Raw genomic sequence first — 26422 nt, forward strand, 5'->3', positions numbered from 1 at the left:
AAATGGTTTGGATGTAAATTGGAATCATGAAGGAATGCCATTTAAAAAGGAAAGGCCACTACTCTTGCCAGATCTAGTCAGATAACTATAATATGTCAAATAAATAAGTTTTTTAAAGATCAAAAATATAAAATAAGTTCCACATTTGAAGAACCAAAGTAAATTTCCTGAGTTATTTCTCCATCCACCTCCCCTCTCTTTGCTTCTCTTCCACTGCACAACTTCTCCATCTATTTCTCCCCATTCCTTCTGTACCATGAGTCTTACGTGACATTTCCAAGAAGCTTCCCTCAAACCCTTAAGCCATTGATCTGTACCAATGAAATGAAAAGAGTGGTTCATTGGTACTACTTTCCTCACACAAAACTTGAATCTACCTATTTTTTTTCTGCTTCAATGCGTCTGTTGCAAGTGTCCAGGTCTGGCCTAAATCAGGTGCCTTTGAAACACTGGTTAGGTCACTGCAAAGATGGAGCAAGGGACAAATGAGAAAAGGGTGAAAAAAACCACCAGTAAAGGGAATAATACAAATAGATTTTGGATTGTTTTCTTTTAGTAATTCAATATTTTAGTGTCGCATAATATTTTGGAAATCTTTTTCATGGCAGATATTACCTCAGGTTGTTAAATTCAGAGGTATTTTCCCCAAATAAACCATTTTATAAGCAAGTCAACACACAACATTCATCAGCCAGTATGCAGCAGTTTCATTACATGGGTCAGTGTTAATAGGATTTAGAGATGCAAAAGAGTTACTCAAGGCCTTCTGGTATAGAAAGACATTCATTCACTGAAGTGTAAATTGGAATGATTTGTTGTACATCAGAAAGATAAGGTCTACAAAATGTTTAATTTTAATTTTTGAGAAGGTCTTTGGATTTCCTCTCAAGTTTTGAGGTTTGATGCTTTTTTGTTCATGTCAAGTATAGACAGTGGAAGCCATATTCAGTCCAATAAAAACAAAGGACAGTAGATCAGTTTCAGACAGAGACCGATATATCATTCAGGATCATTCTTCTTTAAAAAGTTTCTACTTAAATAAAGTTCTAATGATCAAGCCCTTAGAAAGAACTCAGATAATTTATCTGTATTGGTTTTATGTATACACACATCCATATATATGTGTATATACATACGAATGCTTGGTATACCCTCGTTCCTTTCCAGTTCTATTCCTTTATCATATTTGCTTCCACTCATATCAATTGGTAGTCAAATACACACGTCAAGAAGGTAAACTCATTAGACTGTTTAGGTTTCAGTCAATAAGATAAAGCTATTAAAAATGAGGTAATAACTGAAACAAAGATACTTAAATACTCTCATGTTCTAAAGGCTACAAGTGACATTTGCAGGCAGCTTTCATTTCTGTTTCAGTTTGTTGAGGAAAAGCACCCATCCCTCTCACTGCAGATGTTAAGAATTTCAACCATTACTATAAAGTTATTATTTTAGTATCTATTTTTGAGTCCAGTCATGCCAAGTTGTACTTATCTTTCGTAATGCAAGTGAGCTGATCTGAAGAAACTGAAAACAGATTCCCTTTCAAATTCCATGAAAAAACTGGAAACAGGACTATATTATCTCATGTTATCATATTAACATTTCATTTATGGAATCAAAATCTTCCAGGGTGCATTCAAAATCCACATGATGTCTTGAGTGCTAAAGTTTTGAAGAGGATCTGTACATTAGCAAATAAATAGGCAATGTAAGAAGACAAGTTTGGCCACAGATGTAGCATCTAGTAACACAAAGACTGAGGCTACTTCACTTAAAATTAAGAAGATAAACTGATTTGGCTTTTCAAGGCTTTCAGACAACAGTAGTTTGTTCATCACTGTACCAAAGGAAGAAAAAAACCAAAGAGGTGGGGGAAGTTTTCTGATGTTAACTACAACTCTTTAAGATACAGAATATTAAGCTGATGGGCATGAGGGATCAAATGACAATTTTCTAAAACAACCAGAGCTTAGCAGAATTCAAGTTACGTATTGTCTGCTTCAAATAAATATTATTGTCTTAAGTATTTGCACTACAGTGACTACTGTATGCTTCTACATACAGCACCAACATCACAATAATCACCCCAAACATTCTAACAGCATTTCCCACAAAAAGGCTCAACTTAGTGTCAATATCACAACACTGAGTGACCAAACCCTGGCTGTTGAAGTAGGTATAACTGGTATAACAGACAAGTTCTGATATAACAGACAACTCATTAAAATTTGTAAAAGATGTAGTGAGTTGAGCAGAAGAGAAATATCCTCCCTACCCACCACAAAGTATACACTTCACACATCCCTGGTGTCAGAGTAAAAATGCTTACCCTTACAACAACAAAAGGTATTTAGGAAGAAAAAAAAAAAAAGAGAGAGAGAAGTGTGGGTGTCTGCTGTTGTCAGAAATACAGTCGGGTAGATCAGAGGTATTACTGAAGCAGGCTGAGTAACAGCAATAATCACTATACACACATTAACAGGCTTACACAAAAACTGTGCTAGAATCAGACTGTGCTGAGAAGTATGTCAGCTCTTCTATTCTTTTACTGGTATTTTTCTCAGTACCAATTTGTCTTGTCCTCCACCACTTTCATTTCACTGAGAAAGTACTGATTGATTACTAATAAACAACAGTCAAGAGATAAAGGAAGTTTTGTTTCCCATTTGATACCCCTCTCTCCTCCTAAAGAGACAACCATATGGCAGCATAAAAGCATCAAATACCATTTTTTAATTTCTTTGGGATTCATCACATGAGTGTTCAGTTGTACAGAAGGTAGTTTAGCCAATCAGTTCTCTCTGCAACTTATATTGCTACACGGAGAAATCTTTAAGGAAATTTAAAGCTCATGTGCCTTCTATTCTCCTGTTCCTGAAACGCATCATTGTGTCCATTTTCCTTCTGTTTTTCACTGTGCCATTTTCCCCTCTATTGTACATTATCTTCGTCACATTCACTCACATTCTTTCCAAACTTCTGCTGATTTGTGTCCATTGTTTCTCACCCACAAACCTTCTCTTTCTTCAGTCCCTGTACTCCACTTCTCACATTCTTCCCAGACTTAAAATCTGCACTCCCAGCTGCGTCCACAATATTCTTCCAAGATCAAACAAACCAATGTTCTATGAGCTGCGTTTCCTCACTTTAACTGAGGTCAGATTAGATTTGTTTCCGTGTATTACACTTCGTCCAGCATTCTGCTCTTTAAATGTAACTAAAACATCTTCAGGTTGCCCACTAGCCTCAGACTTACTAGTAGACATATGACATCAATGTTCATTAAATGTTTTGAACACAAAATTTGCCAAACTGCATTGGCTTGAGCAGTCCACAGCCTTTTGTGGTGATAGCAGGGATTTCTCCAACAAAGAGTTTCACTGTATCCAAAAAGCCAGAGAGCATCTTCCATTTGCATTTTGGTTTGCAGCTGTCCCAACGTCTGGTGGTCCTGGCGAACACACACACACGTCCTTAAACTTCCTCGAATTGCAGTAAGGCTTTGCTTGGTTTCTTATTCTTCCAATCTGTCACCGTAACTTTCCTCCTCTATCACTACCAAACTGCAGACAGTTCTTCATCGTGTTCCTTCTAAACGCACAAACTTTCTGTGGCCCAAATTCTCTTCTCACTTTACGTCCACTCTTGGAATAGCAAGAGGCTGCTTAAAGAGCTACCAATCTTTTTGCCCTCCTGGTAAGTGGCCTAGCACTGGTGAGGTTGCTTCAAAGAGTGCCCCTGCCTTGACTGTGGGCCAGAATTTAGTTGAGCCACCTAAATTTTTCCCAGTTCCGACAATCAGGTCAAAAAAGCCACAAAACAAGTAATGCTGACAGTAGATGAGGCAGGGAACAGGTAAGTATGAGCTGAGTACAATATCTCATCTCATTTCTGATTTCCAATCAGAGATGAACAGTGGCACATGCCACAGAAACAACCAGGTGTAACGTTTCACAGTGTCTAGTAGCGCAAGATGAAACAGTTGTTAAGTAACGGGCAGTCTCTACCAGGAAGAAAGCCACAGAATGCCTCCTGCACAGAAAATTGAAAGAGATGGTCTGAAAGTGTATTTGAAACGGCCAGATGAATCACAGCATTGAAAGTTAGCCCTGTATTCAGACTGACCAGGGAATTTTTGTAAAAACCCAACATTTTCCTCTTGGTGAAGGAGAGCTCAGTTGATATCCACAAACTCAAAATCACCCATGAAGTCTGACGTGACTATGTTGAATAAAATCCCTGGAAAATTCTTCTGCTGAAAAACCCAGGAGTCACTTCTTGCCCATCATGTATCTCATACAGACAGCCCCCTTCTGCACCACAAGCCAGACGAAAACCCTCTGTCAAAGCCTGAAGCCTGACCAGCCTTGCAGTTGAAAAGTTTGCAGAGCCACAATGGAAGTGAAGTCACTTTTCTCCAGCAGGGAATATCCTCAGCCATAGGACATATGACAAAGTGTTAAACCTAATGTCAGATCTACCCAGAAGGCAACTACATAGGAAAGAAATGCAAATGTATCCAAAACTGCTATATTAAAACCATTGTCCAACCATTTCATCCATCAAATAACTACCTTACAAATGTATTCATCTGCTTCAAAACCAAAGTAAACACATTTAAATAAATTTTAAAGTGTAAGAATTGAAGCTTTATTTACCTACTTCCCCCAAAAAGTGACCACTTCACCATAGACCAAACTAAAATTGTTATTGTAATCTATCAAGCATTCCTTGTTCTTCAAAAACAAAGCTGCTGTACATAAAGGACGTGGCTTGTCAACTATGTAGCAGCACAATATATTTCAGTAGCTTGTGGGTTTTCTCATAAATTCAAATTTTCCACCTCACAGCATTAGATTTAATTACATAACAATGAACTTCTACCCTAATGTAACTTGTTGGCCTGAAGTTGCTATCTGCTGGGTATAATTAAATTTTACAAATGCTTTTTAAAAGACAGAATGTGTCATATAAGAGTATTAGACCTTAGGAAAACAAGGCCTTGCATTTTGCCTCATCAGTATAGAAAAGGAAAAAAGAGGGAGAATCTTTGAGGAAAGCTGTGCTCCATAATATAGCACAAACCACTGGGAAAAGTTACCTCATGTATTGTTCAGACAAACAATTCTGCACCATTTTCATTATTTTTCAAGTTTTGCAACTACAGTATCTTAAGCAAAACCAAGCAGATTGTTTTACTGAAGCCTCTACAGTTAAGTTTCAGATTTAACTTACTCTTAACAAAACAAACAAACAAACAAACCAACCCAAAAAACCACAACAACACAAAAAACCCCTCTGCATGGAAAAGAGAAGAAAATGGAAAAAAGCCTCTTGTGTTTTCAACATTATTTAAAAGTAAAATTAATCACAACAAGCTTTTACACTTCTTTACTGACTTTTCATAGTATTATAAATATTGAAAGACAGAAACTAATACCTTACATTTCAGTCACATTTACATGTTTATCCATTAGTGGAAAATGAAAAACTTAGAGGAATAGGAATGTAACAAGTGAATTTGTTTTGCAGATCCAGTCGAAAAAATCCTATATCTCATATAGATTATCATGTCATAGCCAGCACACATCAGAAGAGCAAAGCCTATAATCGATACAGTAACATTTCCAGCAATACAAATAAACAGTTAACTTGAAACAACACTGACCTCTAACCACTTCGCAATTATATCTCAAAGAGGCTTGATTTACTTTGTGCTGCCCTCCAACTGAAAAAAACCTTATGGTGCTTTTCAGCTGTAAATCTTAAGAGCTACTTCCATACCTATTTCTTAATGTAATAAAACTAGTTAAAATTGCTCTAATCTCCAGTTAGGGGAAAATTCTTGAAATTTTCTCAGTAAACAAAAATTTCTTCTACACCATTAAGTGCATTTATGCAGGAAGATAATATTGTCATCCTTATGCTTACCCCATCATCACGTTTTCTTTAATCTGCCCCTCTGTGCCATTTACCATTGGCTCTTGATTTCTGTTTTCCTTCTCCGAAGCATCACTTGAGAGGCCCAATAAAGCCCGTACTCGTTTTGACTTCACATCCAATATTGTGTCGGTGTAGCCCACTTCTTGTAGATACCTGTAGGAACACAACTCATGCTAATCTTCCATGCACATCATCTCAACTACTCAAAACAGCAAATTAAAACTTCTCCCTCAACTCATCTTCAGCCCCTTAGCTTAGCAAAGTAGGGTGCTGTGCTAATGAAACATGCTTATAAATGACCCTGTACCAGCTGCCGAGGGATCGCCTCTTGCAGTACCAGCCTCTACAGTCACTGAGGGGAAAAAAAAAATAGCCTAGCAGTCAGAGGTTACACAATACGTTATTCATTCATTTACTAAAATGGATGGAAAAGAACCTTTAATTCAAATATTTACAAGTGCCTTGCAAAAATCACCACAGTTGCATGTATAACATGGCCATTTTGTTCTTCAACACACAGGAACTACACATGAAGCCTTATAAGAAGTGTCAGATACGTTCCTTATGTAAGCATTTTTAGAAGCCTAGAAAACAGGGAATAAAACCAAATTCTGTAGCTGTAGCTACTAGCAAGAGTTGCTATTTATAATGCACTAGGTTTGATAAAAATCTTTGCCTTGTCTTTTTCTTATTCTGTAATGGATCTGCAAAACATTTATTTGCCTTGTGTATAAGGGCTGGGCAGCAAGAATCCTAATCTAGCTTGTATGAAAACCTCAAGGTCTAAAGTGGGCTCCTTCATCAATATACCATATTGCCTTTGGAGGTGGAGGGCAGAGGGGAAATAATTATTTTTTAAAAAGTAGAAATCGGTCTCTGTCCTTTCCTCTAGAATATGGAGTTCATAGCACCGTCTTCTCAAGAGCACTGGATTGATTAAATGGTCAATATTCTAGAGTACTCTAAAGAGGGGAAATGCTATTTTACAGTAACAGTTGTTACAAACAAAGGACATGTATTTTTTCTGCGAGAAGATTCTCCTCCAACTATTTAACAATATCCTCTACAAAACCACTTTAGGAGAGAAATACTGATAGTTGGCTATACAAAAATCAAACAAGTCAACTACACAAATCAGAGTCCATCAGTAATACATACTCTGTATTAAGCACTGTGTCACTTCTTTATTAATTACACTGAGAAGGAACAACTTGTCTTCAAAATCACTGATCCAAGTCAAGAACACTTTATATTTATTCAACATACATGTAAAGATTTGAGTTCTTGAAAAAGAAAAGGATGTACAAGCCATTCAGCAGACAGATTTAACTTTTGTATGATTCCTTGGAAAAAAGTCCTTTAATATAAGCTCTAGACTGTCCTTACTGTCTCCCTTCCCACTCATTTAATCCTATGTAATACACCAAAAATAAATTAGAAACGAGTTTTGCTAGCTGATCAGAACACCGTAGAATCTAACTACCAGCATAGAGGATCAAGCAAATGCATGAAAAAACAAATAGAGACAGTCTGATGAGAAGTCTTCAAATGACCTCTTCAATTTAAACAAAGTGCTGTAACCAAGGCAAAAAACCCACACAAAAATGTGACCAAATACCTTGGAAATTAATTAACTCATTATGACCACACTTCAAAAACTGATTTAGATTAACGGACATTTGCTTTATTGAGATGAACTGAGAATTAGAAAACTTCTAGTCTAACCTTCTGGGTAGTAGTCTTTTTTGCACCTAGAGCAGGCCAAAGTAAAAGTTATCCCACTCCAACACCAGTTATTTTTACTTTACACAGCTCTTAACAGAATTACTTGTGTGTGTTGTTTTCTAATTGCAAAAAGAATTGCAAAGCGCCATGACCCACTGTTTTCCTAAGCAGATCGTTATATTATACTCAGTGAAAGAAAAGTAAAGGACATTACGTGCTTGTGATTTGACAAGGCTTCTCATCTGAACTTCTGAAATATTAAAATTTTTCAAAAACCTAGGAAAAGTAGGGCAGAAGCTAAATGAAATTCATTACACACACTAATGTTTCTAGGAAAGAAAAACTAACAGGAAAAAATCAAATACTACCATCATCACATTTCATTACCCGATTCTTTCTCTTGCATTCATTATTCAAGTCTTTTTTTCAACACTTACTGTCTTAGCAGCTGTCGTCCTTGTTTCCATATTAGCTGACTGTTCTGTTGTGGCTGAATCTCTGTCTCATTCCCTTCATCTGGAAAAGATTATTTAATTACAAACATTTTTTTCCTTGTCCTACTTTTTTAAAAGATGCCCATCCACTTGAAAAGACAAAAGTGATTTTTTTTAACGTTATTAGGAATGTTTTAATAACAGAATAAAAGATTCAAAGTGCCGATAACCAATCAAGAGAGAAAAAAAATGCGCATAGCACATAACTGTAGTACTACGTACACACGAAGATTGTCAGGTACATCCTACTGTGTGACAGCAAATTCCACTAGTCATCAGTGCCTTCCCTTCTGTCTCATGTCCAAAAGCCCCATCTTACACCTTTTCCTTTAAGTGAACATAATGACATAGACAATCTGCAGTTCCGTTTTTGCATTAACCTGCCAATATATTTGCTGCTTATAGTTTAAGTTTGAATAAAAACATCTTTAATTGCTAACAATATCAAATACAACTGCAGCATGGTATCTATTTACAACTTACTGTCCAACCGATTTCCTTAATATTTGACCATACAACACAAAACCAACAGACCTACACACATCAACCATACATGTATTAGTTTTGTGGAAAGAAAAAAATATATATACAATAGGAGTTGTTTATTTTTTTAACTTGAAAAGCTGTTGAAAAAATTTAACCACATTTTCCACAACTATAAATTTATATCGAAACAGTACTACTCCAGGAAAATCCACAAAAAAATTATGTGGCTGTTCTAATGAGAAACCTATCCGAATGCTGCCAACCAACAGCTCCGCATTTATTCCATATATAGCTTCATGCTACAGGATGGTGGGGGTTTTCCCCCCTCCTCCAGGAGATACATAAGCATTTGCTTCCCAAAATAAAAGATCTTGGTTTATTACCTACAACAGCCTCTACAATCTTGAAATCCTTGTGGTCTAAACACCAAAGGATGAAAAATCTTCTTGTGTAAACAAAAATTAAGAACCAGAAAAACCTGTGGTATGAGTAACTCGATATGTGAGGTGGAAAAGCTACTGTCCTTACCGGGAAGTCATTGACCTTTAAACAACTGAATTAACACCACATAGAAAAAAAACCCACCACCTATCCAAAGAAGCTATCAAAGACTAATCAGAAGTCACATGCAAGGAGAGTCATATGAATCTCAAATTCACAAATCCATTTAACAGCAACCATGGGAAATAATCAATTGCACAATCATTTTTTGATGACAAGTGAACACAGTTGGACCCAGTACACAACTATCAAAGCTCGCTTTATAAGAATTAAAACATGACTGAGATAAATCTGTCTGAAAACTCCTTTGGAAGGAAAACCCCTTCTTCCAAAGGCACTTAAATACCTCTACAGGCAAGAATTCTCTTTTGCTTAGTCTCAAAACTGGTGACTGCTGTAACAGTGCTTTACAGATCAGAATTAAGGAACTTGCATTATGAGCAAGTAATAGCAGAAGATATTCACAAGCAGTAAAAAAAAAAAACAAAAACAAAAAAGCAACCCTTCATCAGGAGATTGACCTCTTTCTTCTAAACTGTATTACTGGCTCCTCATAGAGAGAAAACAAACAACAAGGGCCCATTTGGAAGAACTACTAGAGACATTTCCATATTTTTTCCTGAATGGGCAGAAAAAACAGGGGTAGGAGAGTGAAGACACAGGCATACAAGTAAATATCTATCAAAGACAACTCCAAAGGAGCATGATAACAAAGTTTCAATTTAAATGTGTATCTTCAATTAATCAAAGTTTGATATGGAACAAAAGTGTACATTTCTGACAGCTACATATATAGAATGCATCGGGATAAATCAGGATAACGGACTTTTACAAAGGAAATTTCACCGCTGTTCACTTTGCAGAAGTAATGCACTGGCTAAAGCTCTGCTGGGCAAGCCAGGCCTTGCACTACATTCCTCAGCTGGAAACTGGAGCAACATGCTGTATCTGCATCCTGAGAAATTACAAAAACCAAGGATATCTAGGAACTTGGTATGATCAAGACAAAGTTTTCTAGCGGTCCAGATACAGATTGGGGTCTTCTACTTAGTAACCCCAAATTAAACTATTTCTTCAGTTAAGGAAATAACCTTGACAATAATTTGAAATAAAACGTCTCAAAAAATCATTATAACTTTGAAAAGAAACGCCTAGTGTAAAGTTGAATAAGTTGGTGCAAGGTTGGATTTTCTGTTTGTTTGGGGTTTTTAATGACCTTCTGAGACCAATGAGATAAGAATTAACCATGACAATAAACCAGATCATCCCTTCCACCAACCAAGTGACAGAGCTGAGGTCTGCAGACTTTCTATATCCTTACTTTATGTACAGGTGATTCTAGTTTTGTGGCTGTAGTAGGAGTATCAGGGGACTGAGATAGAAAAATCATCACCTCTTACTTCTTCTTTCAAGGGCTTGGCCTATAACCAGACCTCTGTATCCCTCCCCTTTTTTTTTTTTTTGGAAAGGATAGGAAGATAAAGAGAGACATGAAAGGAAGTAATTTAAGTTCTTAATTCCTCAACTTCAGTGCTTAAAACGATTTGTGTTAAGTCAGAGATGCACCCTCTAGAAAAACAAATCAGCCTTCCAGAGACCAAGGTGAAAAAATGTCCTCCCAAAGCATGGCACTCAAGTTAGTTGTATGCTTTTCCAATGATCACCACAATTTTGTAAATAAATTCCCCACTCTCAAACTCTCACTTTTGTCTAATATGCACTTCCATTATTTTTCTCCTGGAATACCATTGAGGTAATTGCACAAGAAATTAGGTACTATACATTTCAAGTCCTTTGTGATTAACTTCTTATTCAGAAGAATTATACAAAGATAAAAAGATTCTATAGCTATAAATCTAGTATGGCCCTGTTCCAAAACATCCATACACACTACTAAAGAAGACAAAAATTATTCTATCCAGAAGCAGATTGTTGGTTTGGGGTTTTTTTTAAATCAAACTTAATTTGATTCATTAATAGAATCTTTCAGAGCATTAGCATTTATTTTTAATTTTAGAAGAGTAAAATACAGAGTTCATTAATTATCTTTATTCCCATTGCTTCCATTAAGTGGCTTATTTTATCAACACTATCATTTCAGCATTTGCACAAACCACAGTTAAACTTTTATGCCAGTAACAAACTCATTCGTAGGAAATTCTTACCGGAATCATAGTTGGGCGGCTTCATATCTCCCTGATTCAACTCTGTGCCATATTTCAATTTGTGATATTTAGCCCTGAAAGAAAAAAAAAATTACTAGCACATTTAAAGGCTCTCTCTAAACACATAATGGTCACCTGTCTTCACCTGAAAAGCCACTCCTTTCTTCTAGGCTAGGAACAATTTCAGCAGGACTTCAGATATGTAATTTTGCTTAATTATTTTTTCCAAGGTTGACACATAATTGCAAAGTGATACTGATGAAACACGGGGATCAGCAGACTGCAGATCTTACAAAATGGTCTTGCTACAGGAAAGGTTCCTTGCCTGCAGACATGGGCTACTCTTTGCTTCCCTCCTCTCTACCCCTTCCTTTTTTCGCTGTCACTATGAAACATTTTTACTATCTATGTCAGTTCAGTGCCATCTACTTCATATTTCATAGTCACCTCCAGTAGGCAAACTTTGTAATTTTATTCTTTGAAATGCTGTGCTTTCCAATGGCAGTAGGCCCTCAGACCTGTTCTAAATGAGATTTAGCACTAACAGCAGCCCATCTACACCGGTTTCTCGTAAAGCTGATAGATCTGCCACTTGATCAAGTTCAAAAATGGAGGCTTCTCTTCCAAAAATATTTAGCCTACAGAAAGTCTATTGTAATAAACCCCACAAAGCATGCTATTCAATGACAATAAGAGTAGCAAGAAGGAAAAGGGAAATGCTTTTTAGTTTGAAAAGCTTCAGTGTCTTTTAAACACAGAAAATAATGCCACAGCAGTACAGCACATATAAGTTATCAAAGATTCATTCAAGTAGTCTTATAACACAGTAACAAAGAAACTGAGGCAAAGAGAGCCTTAGCTAGTTTTTCTATCTGTTCCCCTCTTCCATCATACTCACTGTAATTTCTTTCTATGATTGTTTTCTGCCGAACAGGAAAATTTGGATGACTCAACCCTGGTTCCCTATGAAGTTTTGTAGACAATTAAAACTGGGTAGAAAAGCAGCACTCGTATATACTAGTTCCTACGCTGAACGAATGGGGGGGAAGAATTCAGGCAATGTTGGGCACGCAGCCTGGCAGGACAGGGACGAGCAACCAGCACACGCACATATACGGAGCTGCAGCGCAAATGTACAGAGCTGGGTGTAAGGCAGCAAGATACGAGCTACACACACAAAAACCACCACCAAACCACCTCTAAGTACACCAACATGAAAATGGGCTTCATTAGCTTCACTACTCACAAGGAAATTCTTCCACTTAACATTTGTTTTTAAAAAAATGAATGGGTGTGACACGTCATAATTGTATGAGGCACGTCTCACTAAGCTCAAATGACTGTATTAAGAATGACTGTAGATAATGTTTTCAAGTTACCTGTACCTCTTGATTGCTTCTCAGACATCCTCATTACATTACTGTTTCATTTTGCCTTTTCCCATGTCATCAAGAAAACTCGTTACTTCTAACAAAATGGTGCTGAGGGAAGCAATGCTTGGTAGTTCCTATGCTTCAGTATCAACAGTACGAGTTTCCTATTAATTCAGTTTCAATTTAATTCTGGATAAGAAGGGTAAGTGCAGAGTGAAGAAGTGCTTCTTAGGCATAGCAACAAAGACAGATGAAGGCACTGATCTCCTCCTCAAGAGCTAGAGCGCTAAGCTCTAACTCAGCTGAGCAGCAATCAGCACAGAAAGGAGAAAGGATGAACTTGAAATGTATTAACAGCAATAAGTGAAAGATAAACATTTTGGTTGGTACAGAAAAGAATAACCAAGAATAGAACAAAATTAAAGCTGGATGCTCAATCGAAATATTTATCTTTCCTTCCCCAGCTGTCTCCTACATCTCACCAGGAGAGAGATGTTACCCTGATAAAACATTTATGTTTCATTTTTAATACTGATGCTATGTGTACATGTTCCCCCCATCACTAATAAAAAGTAATGATTAATCAAGAAATAAGAAATCATCTACTGTCACTAACCTACCTCACCAACTTTAAACACTACACTTTGTCAAAAACTTCAAGGTTTTATGCAGTCAGCAATTCAAGTGACCCTAATGTTTAATCTATTTTGACTTGACTTATCAAAAGAGAGCAAATATTAATACTTCATTTTAATCTGGATTAGTGACCTATACTGTGCTCTACTAAATTCCTGCAAATAATTTCAGAGGGCAGTTAGTTTTGTAGCATGAGGCATTTGCTTTTAGCTCATGGGTCTTATATGATAAGTTCCATTATCCTTCATGCATTCACTAATTTTCTTATCAAAGTTTTGTTAATAATTTTCACTCTGAGAACCAAAGTAAAATGTTTACTAGGTTAACTGAAAGGATCGTTCCTTATGCTTTTCTTGTTCCTCAAATCTCTCACCTGTCTTGCAGAATCCATTTTTCAAAAATTCAGCGTGCATTTTTTTAAACTTCTTAGTATATTTATTCCAATCTGTTACATCTGCGTATGGTCATTTTGTAAATTTCTTTCCCTCTTAAAACAACAGAAATATTCTTCTTTCTTCTTATTGAACTTTTCCACCCTCATTAAAGTCATTACAAAAATCAGTTCAGCAAAGTGAGATTATTCATTCTAACCACATCAGTAGCACATATTAGTAGGAGGTTTTTTAACTAGTTCCTCCTCATAATGCAACAGTTTTAAAAGCCTTTGTTATTCTTCTTAACTTCAAGAGAATAACCAAGATTACATAGTCTTGTGCACCACTGGCCCTTAAATCGATTTCAAGGCCAAGCTGGACTAAGATTTCATCTTTCAGAAGATTCAACTTTGTATATCACAGTCAGAGAGCAGCAGAAATGTAGATACAGCAGAAGAATCATGTCCTAACAAAGACAGGCAATTGAAGAGAGAGCAATCCCCAAAAGCAATCCTTATTTTTAATATTGCTGGGAAAGTCAAAAACAAAACGCCATAGACCTTTGCCTGAACAAAATGACAAAAAAAAACAACGCCAAGCTCAAACCTGAATTAATTAGAATCAATTAGTATAAAATCAGGTATTTGAGCGAGACACCACTCAGATGTGAAATAGAAGTATGAATACCATGTCAGAGTGCTTGACTCAGTGAACCCACCTTCAGCTATGGTCAGCTTCTAAAGTTCAGAGGAATATTTTTTTAAAAAATCAATATAGATAGTTAACAGTCCATCAAGGAAATATTTTCTAAACTTTTTCATGCAGTAAGTATGAGATTTATTATTAGAAACTTTCCTATAGTACAGGTGAAAATGTGTCAGGTATGAAAGACAAACAATCTTCTTTCTAAAGCATATAAAGGAAAGGGTTGAACACAATGATTCAGACTGCAAGACTAGAAGGGAGAGTCTTGACCATTCGGTTACACATATTGCAGTCAAAAGTGATGAAACTTCGTATAAAAGAAACTTTAATTCTTTTCTATACAAATTTTGAATATAGCTTGCTCTATTAGCATGTTTATATTTAATCTACTTCTACAATAGCAGAATATCTCCTGCCCACCTGTCATGCGTAATTTCTCTGCTTTTTCAGAAATCACATAGTCCATTTACTAATAGCTTTATACTGGCCCTCTGCAGTTTACATTGAACTCTAGTTCACACATCACAGCAGCAAGATACTATTATCACAAAAAAGAGCAAATGTATTTTTTCTGTAAATAAGTATAAAGAAAAATCAAAGTTTCTCCAACCTTTGTATAACCTAGTCAAAAAACAAGGACAGTGGTTTTGGGGCAGATGAAGAAGGAGGGAAACAAATCACAAAGATGCACCTTTATTATCTGAAACTTGACCAACTTGGATGATATTCCTTCAACTTCCAAAAATTACATCCGAATTATTAACAATATGCAGAAAATGAAAAATTACTTGAAAATAACCAGCTGAACGATATAACTTTACAAAAGGTATTTTCCATCCGAAAACTAGCCCTCAAGTCGTTTGGAATACAGCTATTTTGGGGCTGTGAAACTATGTTACAGGGTAGATGCTCTTACTCAGATAAATATGAATATTACCACTGCTCTAGCTTCTGCACTTCATCATGCAATTCTCCCTTTTTGATCAGCAGTATTTTCTTTAAACTGTGTGTCTTCTATGCAAATGGTGCTTGGAGACATCCAACATGGCTACCACAACACTTCAAGAGTTGCTTAGGAAAATGCTAAAAGCTTTCATCCTTTTAAATTTCCTAAGACTGAGAGCAGAGAAACTTTTCTAAATACTTCACACGGAAACAAGTTTGATCCCAGTCAAAAAAGGCCATTATTTCTTGGAAATATCTGTCACCAGACCTGAAGCATCTGATCCAGCTGTGCTGAGGGAGCCTGCCAAAACATCCGTAGAAGATCTGGGAGCCGCCGCCAAACCAAGAGACATAAACAAGAACGACTGCCAGAAACAGCACGGCAATATTCTACCCAGGGGAAAAGGCGCCAGCCTTACGCTGATCAGACACATCAGTGCAGAAAACAACATAAAATTAAATCAAGTGTTTCTAGAGACATGGCTCAGGAGTCCAGTTCTTTGGTTAAAATATGTTAAGGCAGGAAACGAGCTAGACTAGATAAAATAGGACGTGTACTTGGGAGAATCAGTGCTACATTTCAGCTGGCTCCTGAAAATCCAGAGGAAACAATGCAATTTACTGGTGGTAGAGCAAGTATTGATAAAGTAATAAAAAGTAACCCTCAACTGTGAACAGCCTCAGACTGCAATCTACTGGATGTTGGGAAAACTACACCAAAACTGCTGTTGAACAAATGATAGTGCTTAACTATTAATTACCTCCTTCTAAGCTCTTTGCTATTTAGTGTATTATGACTCTTCAGGAGAAATAACTGGGCTTCCTATACATGCAACAAAAAGGTCATCTTACAATTACTAACAAAAAGACCAAACGTTAAACTAGATTTGTCAGAACAGCATGATAATCTGTAAACAAACTCATTTTCTACCTTGCCCACTATAAAATTACTTAAGTGCCATGATATAGAGAACAATGACAATGCTTCCAAAGTTACTTATAGCAAACTTTGAAAACATCTGGTTGACAAAAGAATGCTGAACACTCACTGTACAGAACAGCAGCTCATAAAAGCATGTATCTGAGAAAACCAATGTCACTCATTTCTTGCAAACATAGGCTACTCTGGGTCACAATTTCATATTCTGTGCCGTTAGTCATAACTTATTTCATCTAGCTAAGAAAGATTTGGCGTGCTGCGAGGCCAGGGCAGAAATGAAGGCGGGCAGGAATGCTTCCCTGCTGCCTCTCACCCACACCACCCTTCCCCTAACTTGACCAGAAATGTTCTCCTCCTAACTTGTAGGATCCCATTTCCCAGCTCTGAGGTCCCAGTGGACACAGCCAGCATCCCAGCTGACTACTGCCTGACCTGGCCGACAGCTGATTAAGGAAAATGCTGGGAAAGACAGCAGTGCTTCCAAGCTCAGCTTGTTGCCATTCTTTTTAAGTATCAAGCAAGAACACTTGCTGAGGGACATTTCCAGCAGAAATACAGGACAGTTTCTTCAGAAACTGGTAAATAATACAGCTGTTTAAAACCACAAGCTCTTATAAATAGCTGTCTCCAGTACACACAATTCACAAGCATCACATTTCTTTTAAAAACCATTGCACACCCATACTGAAACTGCCAAACTGGATCAGATCAGCTGACTGTAGCCTACTGACCTGAGTAACTGAGCCTCATACCATACACTGCAAAAGAAAATACAAGAAAATATAAAAGATGCCTATGTAAACACTTCTAGTAAGAAACCAGCGAGTGTTTTTTTCCTAATGCTGACAGTGACTGCTGCATTAGGATTTAAATGTCTTAATTTAGGTGGATTTCACTGAATGCAACTGAGGGACATTTTCGCTATCCATATGGAAGTTTGAGTTTTGATTCTTTTTTAATCTTACAAAGCTTCTCTGATTGTACATAGAAATGTCTTCATAATTTTAGATAAATTGCTATTTTGTATGGGTTATAACCATGAAGTATGAGAGATATCCCTGAGTAATAAGGAATAGCTCCCTTGATTTTTAAATACAAGAAATCTTATTGAATTTATATACCTTAGAGCATATCTTTAACTACACAAGAATGTACTCCATTGCCTCCATCTTCTTTTAAAGTTACTCTAATCTTTAGAATCATGCCTGAAGTGTAAGCCTTTCCACAGCTATAAACCGCAATCTCCATTATGCATTCAATTGATATTTTTCTGTGCTACTTGATATAAGATTGGTGCCATGACAAGGCCTGGGCAAAAAGGGTATCTACATCAAGCATTCCTCCCCAAAGCAGAAGCAAGAACGCTGAAGCCCCGAGGCTGCTGCTGGCCAGGGAACTGGCTGCAGCTCCATCGGTTGCTACTGGAAAGAGCCAAACTGGACGGTACGAGGCTTGTCCCACGTGCTACAGCAGCCCATATAAGATAAGGAAATCTAAATGCCGTACAGTGGTGTACAACTATTAGCATACTTTTTGAATTACCTAGCTGCTATATCCTATTCCTCATTTGCAGATGTGTATATTTCTAATCTCATTTCTACTAATACAAACCATGCAAAACAGGCTTATTTTATTAATAGTTTATAAAAGAGAAGTAGGAATTATCTGATAGGAAAATGGTATGTAAGCAATGATTGCTTTGCAGTAGTACCATAAATTACTCTTTGGTCAAGAATTTTAAGAGACATCTTACTAATAAAAACAATTTTAGAGCTAACTTTGGCCTAAAATAAATCAGTTGAACAGAAAGACTTGTGGAAACATGATAAAAAAAAAATTTGCCTCAAAGATTAGAGGAACAGAAAAGAATATGTAAGAAAATAATGGTAGATTAGGGATTTCTGTTGAAATCCCCACGAACAAAGAAACAGACATTTGATTAACGGCTAAACATTAACATTTTTCAGTCCTCACACAATTAGCCTCCAGAAGATATTCTTGTAGAGTCTATCATACTGAAAAGACTAAAAATTTAGCACGATTAAAACCTAGTAATTACTAGACTGAAGACAGTTATTCAAGATTTCGGTTGTCAGAGATTATCAAACAAAGCTAGTAGTTTGAACAAAAAGAGAATACACTATAATTCTGGGGTATAATTTGTACAGTTAGGTGGAATGTTACCAAGGAAAAAGTTTTTGTCGTTGATCAACCATGTGTTTTATTTGTGTGTTTTGGAGCCACACACTGTTAGCTATTGTTTTTACCATAATGCGGACATTTAGACTACTAGGCTTATTTAGTATAGTAATATTTGTCGATTTGAGCTTTGGATATACTCAGAAGTAATATTTCTTGGTTTTGTCAAACACAAGGGCAAAAGAAAGTATCTGTTTTCCGAATTTCTACATCACGTACTCATCACTAAAGCAGCGTACCTTTCCTGTTTAAGCGCGTATTCCAGCATTTTGATTCTTCGCACCAGGTCCTTCTTCAGATTTTCTTGCCCTTTCCTTTCACCTTGAAGAAAGGCGATCTGGGCCTGCAAAAGGCCAAGATCAATTAGAATCAATTAGTTCAACTAACCTTAAAAGTTCAATTTAGATTTGCTTCCTCAAAACCATTCGGTATAGCTCTTAAGTGTGTCTCCTCCAAGTTATTTTAAAATTGATTTGTACAATTCAAAATAATTGGCTTACTGTGTTTCATAAACATTAAATGCTTAGACAAAACACTGCATAGATAAGCCTTTTAAACTGCATGTTCACTACAGATTAGAAGAAAAAAAAGAAATAAAGCAATTTTAATTTGTTTGACAGAGTTTATTTCCTCTTCTAGCTAAACATTCAATAAAGGATAAGGAATAGATAAAAAGTCTTCAGCAGATAAAAGCATTTACCAACAATAAACAGGAGAAGATGAGAGAGTATTTCTGCTCACTAACTGAAGTAGTATATATTTAGTGTACTGTTCTATAGATACATGCTAGATACATGATCCTAGTTGAACTGAAGTACAGCATGTTCAGCTAAAAGAAAAATAAAACGCTGTTTGTAATACAGTGCTAAGTGTTAATTATAATACTTACTAAAATAGGTTAAACAAAACTCTCTAGAAATACTATAATTAAGACAGAGAAAAATTGGAAAACGGGGAAAGGTATTTTGGTGAGGGAGGAGAAAAATGGTGTAGAAGAAAAGTGAAGTGGAAACCAGACACCTAATCTTTACCAACTTCCAGCAGAGAATAAGTATTTAGTTCCCAATGGAAAATCTCCTTTAAATAGAAAATTATTGTATATACAAGATAGTAATTCCTAATCATAAAGGCAGAACTACTTACTTTTGTCCCCCCTGCTCAAATCAAGTCCCTTATAAGAGGCAGGTTCTTGTGCTCTCTCAACTCACGAATACACTTGTAGACAAAAATACCTACGGGCAGTGACCACTTCAGGCCTCGGCATCACCTGCATTGCAAGACACCCGCCAGTTCAGGATCAGAAGCTTTCTGGCACCTTTGCAGCTCAGTTTCCAAGTATCTCATCTGCCTCTTGAGAAGCGCAAACAGGATAAAAGGCAACTGGTCTAGACCATCAGCTGCTGAACGTGAAGACCAGTAAGCCTTTCATTTATATAAATATCCCTTGCAGTTCTATAAGCAGCGTTTTCTGTAGGTGCTGTAGCCTGTACCAATCTCTAAGGAAACCTTGGGAGCAATGAGCAGGAGCATCCTCTCTTCACCTGCCACAACCTTGCAAGCAGTACCCAGATATTTTAGTTAATGAAGACAGACACTTCTGAAAAAAAATTTATTTTACTTCAGATTTTTAACCCAAGGTGAGAAAAACAGTGTGTGTAAATACCATTTTCTCTCCACCAACTATGAAGAGAATGCACACAACAAACTCGGTTGAATTCTGGAGAAAAGGCAAGATGAGTCTTACTCCAAAATGCCATTTGCTTGTGGCCAACTAGAGCAGCCACTTTAAAATAAGACACCAGCTGACATAATTTCATTGCTCAGGTACTGCCAGTAAACAGCTTGACAGACACCTGAAGAATCCTTTAACCAGTCACCAACTCGAGAAGCCAGTTTATGATGAGTGAAAAACACTGGCTACTCTTCGATGAAGTCAGTCTTCACCTTCAATAGGGGAAATGCATTCGATTGCCAAAAAAAACCCCTCAGCTGAATCAGAAGAAAGGCCTCTGTTGCTCTGGCATCAACCCTCTCCTCACTCAACACTCCAACTGGGATGAACAAAAAACTACAATTGAATTCTAATGTTAATTTCACACTCAGGTTTAGGGAAAGACAAGAAGAAAGAAACGCTGGCTGTGGAGGCAGCACTTCCTATCCAGAAGAATGGAACAGTGCAAGCAGCGTGTCAACTCAACACGGTCACCATCCCTCTCAGTACCAAGAGGAGCACCCCAAGCATAAAGAACCTGGTCTGCAGTAACTGTGCAGACACCCAGATTATCATGCATATCGCTACGTTAGCGATCTCTCTTTCCCTGCCTCCAAACAGGCCCAGAGAAAATAAACAAATGCCCTTCTAGCCAAAAAGTGAGAGAATATCAAATCACACTATTAAAACCAGTGGAACATTATGTAAATACGGATTTGGCTGGAATAAAAAAGATCATCCAGTGCCATCAGGACACAAGCTGAAGTGATCTATGATGGGACCTGCTGCCTGCAAGCAATTTCTTGCCAAGAACAAACTGACTGACCAGGCTGGAATGAAGCATGTTTAGCTGGCAGGTTGGCAAAGGGCAGCCAGTAATGGGCTGGCTCACATGCTGCTCCACCACAAGGGTCAAACCTGCATTACCGTGCTCACAATTGAGGTTAAAACCATCCTCCACCGGTAGCAGCCTAAACAAAGAAAAAAACCTCACAACTTCTCAGTAGTTTTGACAGCTTACTTTTGTAAGAAAGAGAGACATAAATGGATTTGATTAAGAAATATCACACAACACCTCCTTCATGTGAAAATGAGCAGAGTCACGCTTCCAACAGAGGGGCGGGCCTGGCTCCGTGACTTGTCTGACTAACTATTTGAGAAACAAGATTCAGAATTGTTACCAGAAGTTTTGCAAGCATGTAAAAGAATGTAAATGTTCCTAACTCTGCCTCTGGAACTGAAGCATCTATATCTTATGATTCAACATGAAGGAAAAGGATTGTGCTCTACCTCCTTGGGGCCACTGGCAGGCTGTATGTATTCTACACATATTGCACAGGAAGAAAGAGCACTGGAAGAAATATTGATTCTTTGGACATCTTTTATTGCCAGTAGCATGCCAATGCTCTTACTGATATCTTACAACTTCTATTTTTCCTGGACTTCCAAGAAATCCTTGTGTTTATTACTCAAAAAGCATGCAGCAAAAAGAGAGTGGAATTCATGGCCCAAGAGCCGTCTCTCCAGCCAGCCCTACACAAGCTTATTGCCAGGATCTTTCAAGGTTACTATATACTTCACCGACCAGTAGTTTTATTCGCAAACCAAGAAATGGAGAGGTACACCTGAGGGCTTGAGAATAATGCATGGAGGCTGCATGAATTTCTAGCAAAATTTGTTCATGCTTTTTTCCTAAGTAGCACCCTTATGTCCAACACTCATTATATTTGAGAAATTCTGGCACTAAAATTTAGAATGCTTATATTTTATCATTTGCATAATATATAAAAAGTAAGGATAATATTCTCCACCTTTCCCACAGGATGCTGGCAACCCTTATCCCTCATTTATATAATTACTGGATAATTACAATTAAGTCAGCCTCAGTGTACAACAAAACATCAGTTAAATATGTAAGCTCAAATTTTATTTAAGAAATTCTTAAAGATGAATATTCATGTTTATTTGTAATCCACATAAGGACAGTATTAAAACAATAACTGAAATTTTATACTAACAATAATACTGTAACAGTCCATATGTCCTAAGTAAATGTCATTCTTTACAATGTTTGGCAATTAACTGAAAATAAGCCAAGGAACCTAAATTTTCGTACCATAAATGAAACAATTTGTAGTATGAATGAAAACTGAATAAATGAAGACACCGAGTTTAAACATGTAAAACAACAAATGATGAGATCTAGCAGGTTTTTCTCAGTCTCTAGAACAAACCAGTGATAACTCCAGGTTCACCATTTCTGATCAAAATATTTAGCCAACACCTATCTAAATGTGTGTACAAATATTTAAAGTGCAAAAGGTCTACAGTTTTCTTATGATTCGGATGTAAACGACAGAATTTTATCAGTAGATTGAGACTGCACAGGCCGTTTCCCACGGTTGCAGCTTTAACGCAAGTCAAACCCGAAGCCCGTGCTACCTGAGGGAGAAGGAGCACAAAGGAGGATGCTCCTGCTCTGACTGATCCACAACACTGATCTACGCTCCTGCTACTCCTGGGAAGGTTTGCCAAAAAATTTCAAGAACTCACAAATATGCCCAACAAACAGGTTTTGTGACAACTGACCTTCTAGCTCATAAGGTTAAAATGCATCAAGTTGTAATCTAGTCGTCACAAACCTCTAAAATGCCTACGGGGATCACACAAAACCTCGTCTTGTTCCTTGCCTTATGGGTGGGGCCCATCATCTCTACAACGCACCCAGCCCCATTGGTTCCACAGCAAGGAGCCAAGGCAGCGCCTGCCCCAAGTTTATTCCAGGCCAAGTGCTACAAGTCACTGTACCACAGCTCAACTGTGAAATTAAAATCAAGAGAGAAAACAAAGCAAGAACAACACCAAACAAAATATTGGGAAGAGAGATGCTTGGAACAGTCTATTTCAGCTACAACTGTACAGTCCAGTTTGGGGTTTTTTCCACTTTATCTCATTAAAGTTTTTAGTCTTACCAGCTGCAAAAAACTTAGAAGTTTCATGTGCCTTTGGTCTAAATTAATAGCACTGTAGCTATCTTAACTATTCCACTTCTTTACCAAGAGATTTTAAATACAACATTCATCCTTGTGTTAAAAAAAAAAAAAAAAATCTCAAGCAACAACACTGTCGTTTTAAGAAATTCCCCAAAAGACTCTAAGGTCACATTACTGTGAAGCAGACAAAAGGGTGAGGCAATGTTTTAGGTAGCACTGGGTTAGAAACAACATTTTTTTAAATGTTGTTGACTTCTTAATACAGGTTTAGCAGTCATAACAACATAATCAAATAATTAAACTGCATCTTAACAAATCTGGATTTTAGCAGTGTTTAAAAAAGTAAACAGAAATTTACACTTCCTGGAATCAGCAACCACAACAACAAGGATGTTAAAAAGCATATTCATAGAATCATAGAATACCAGGTTTGAAGGGACCACAAGAATTACCTGGTCCAACCTTTCTTGGCAAGAACACGGTCTAGACAAGATGGCCCAGAAGCCTGTACAACTGAATCTTAAAAGTGTCCAACGTTGGGGAAACCTGGAATCTTCTGATATTATATCTGCACACCTTTTTAAGCTGGTGCCTTCACGTTACAGAAAAGTGAGAGATTAAAAAATACTTCCCTTTAACAGAAAATATTTTAAAATAAACAGTACTATGGCTGCTAAACAAATGATGCATATTTAGTATCAACTTCCATCAGTTCCTGAATTTTACAACTATTTCAGATTTAAAGGTAATTTCTTCTAATCCTTAAGACTGAAGAACTATAAAAGCTTTTCTGTTCTTTTCTTTAAAATATTTATCTTAATATTTTAAAGTAAACCTCACTTAAAATTTATGGGCATCTGAAGGTCAACAGGCATCATTTGACAGAGTAAGAGCTAGTAAGACATGCAGTTCTGTGTAGGCTGCTTCCATAATTCAACAACAAGGTCTTCATAGGTGGAGAGAAACAGAACAAGGGAGGGGAAAAAATGCAAGAAAATGATTGCAAAAAATATGTAGATAACTAAAATAATGAAATACATATACAGATGAATCAGCCGCAAACAGTCTTTCTCACCAGTCTACCGAGATCTGCCAGAAGTATTCTGCAGGCTGTCGGGGTGCTCAGTATTTTAGATCATAGTTGGCTCACTGAAGTGCTACATATTTGAGTATATTTGTAAATAAGTGTAGGTATGCCTGGGGGGAAGTCAGAGGAGAAGAGATAAAAAACAGGTACAGGAGAAGGGGAAAGGGGGAAGGGAAATACCAGTGGTCTAGTACAACCAGCAAACAATTTTCCAGGCACTATACTTAACATTGCAACACACACCCACCAGCACTCTGTGGAAGAAGAGCCGAGGAAGCTTTTGTAAGCATCTGTAGCCATTTACAATCAGAAAACTGAAGCAGGGCCACAGGCTGAAGTGAGTGGCAGGCACTGGGGTGTATTTAGCTTCACCCTCCCCAGACACGTTTCATCCTGTTTATCACCCGCACGCCGGGCGATACAGTCCCGTGGGACTAACACACAGCACGATCTGCTACTGGCAAATTATTTTTGCTGGATTTCTCAGAGATGCCCTAACACTGGCATCACAGCTAAGCCCTGAAAAAATTAAGCCATCCAAAAGAGATTAAAGATTTAGCTTACAGTAAAAAAAGATGGTTGAAAAAGCCATTTACTTACATTCTTCACCTCTTTCAAAAGACTGCTTGAAAAACAATTTCTTATCAGTGAATTCAAAACTCCTAATAGATCACCCAGAATCAAAAATAATTCAGTAATTTATTCCTGGCAATACCTTGATTACTATTTTAAGCATCTCAACCAACAGGAAGACTTTTCTTTCTGCAGTTTGAAGTGTTTTACTAGGCAGATCGCTGTTCAGATAGCCAGTCTTTTATCCAGTCTGCAGTGCTGCCTTTCCCTGTTCTATCAACTGCAAACATCGAAATACTTGTTGACTTAGCCAAGCAATGTATATTCAGTTTATTTAATCATTCTTCATAAGTAAAAATTTTCTCTAATCCTCCAGTCATTTTTGTAATGCACTTAAGAGGCGAGCATTAACTTCTTTTTTCTTTTTGAATCCAAGCAGTATGCTCCACGTAGACTGATGTAAGGACAGAAAGAGAGCAAGTTTTAAACGTGATGTAATTCTATAGGCAACACTGCAATGACATGTCACAAAACAATCACATAGTATGAGCTGGAATCCAAATTGCAAATGCTCACATGTAATTCCTTTCCACCTACTGTACGATAAAGGCAGAAATGCAACAACAGCAGTCAGCACCAGGACTGATAAACAGACTTATGGCCCGCATTTTAACTGAGACAATAGAAGTTCACAGGCTGAATGAATCATTTGCTATGGCAAGACAAAGGAGAACAAATCTGGAGGAGATTTGTAGATTTGGATTCGGTAACAAAACAAGGAGTGAACCAGACTTGACCACACAAGCACTTGCAAAAGACAACTGGCTCGCTCCTGGTTCTCGCCCCTGCAGCCAAGAGCAGCTACTCCATGTATTCAGTCATGTACCACCACCCCGAACTGACTGGAGCACCAAGTGAAACACATACAAAAATAACTGATTTTGTTCTCGCCTCCTGTTTACAAGCTTGGATATAAATATAATGCATGCCATTTTTGTTCCGATGCTTTTGCAATCCTGCCCTATGTGACTGCCCTAAAGGGAAACACATTCCTGCCTAAGCACAGAAAAAAGGCAGTATTTCTACACTTCGGTCTTTATTTGTCACTGGGTTATTTTCAAAATATTCAATATTAGTTAGCATATATCAAATTCTTCTCCAATAGGAAAAGGACATCTTCCAGATGAATCCACCTACAGGCCCATACAGAACAGGTCACTATGATAAAGTGAACCTTTGTTTTTATATTTCAGAGTATTTTTATTTCTAGTATATTGTATGCAAAGCTTGGATCCTGGCCACTCTGAAGTGATGCAGAAGAGCTGTTTCAAGTATCTACACATCTCTCGGCATTTAAGAACAAAACATAACAATCCTTAATCTATTTCTAAGTCAGTTCTTGCCACTTTTTAGCTAAGGAACTTAGAAAGGAGGACTTGACAAGATCTTGCAGCCTTGTGAAACCAAATATGTGAGTAGGTTGCTGACCAATACCTATTTTCTCAGAAAACTGTGTATGGATATCAATTTTAGTTGAGCCTTGGCATTTGTACAGCCTTACTTCTTTTG

The 26422-nt window shown here is 37.3% G+C and overlaps 1 protein-coding gene across 1 annotated transcript in view; it reads right to left on the minus strand.

The window, feature by feature from the left end:
* The window catches only part of STRN (striatin), a 70872-nt gene that overhangs the window by 38150 nt on the left and 6300 nt on the right, over positions 1–26422 (minus strand). The window contains 4 exon segments of the mRNA XM_065632990.1: positions 5935–6099; positions 8109–8187; positions 11318–11391; positions 18729–18832. Of these exon segments, the coding sequence (XP_065489062.1) occupies positions 5935–6099; positions 8109–8187; positions 11318–11391; positions 18729–18832 (422 nt within the window).

This window comes from Caloenas nicobarica, chromosome 3 (assembly GCF_036013445.1).
Source record: "Caloenas nicobarica isolate bCalNic1 chromosome 3, bCalNic1.hap1, whole genome shotgun sequence".
Classification (NCBI taxonomy): Eukaryota; Metazoa; Chordata; class Aves; order Columbiformes; family Columbidae; genus Caloenas; species Caloenas nicobarica.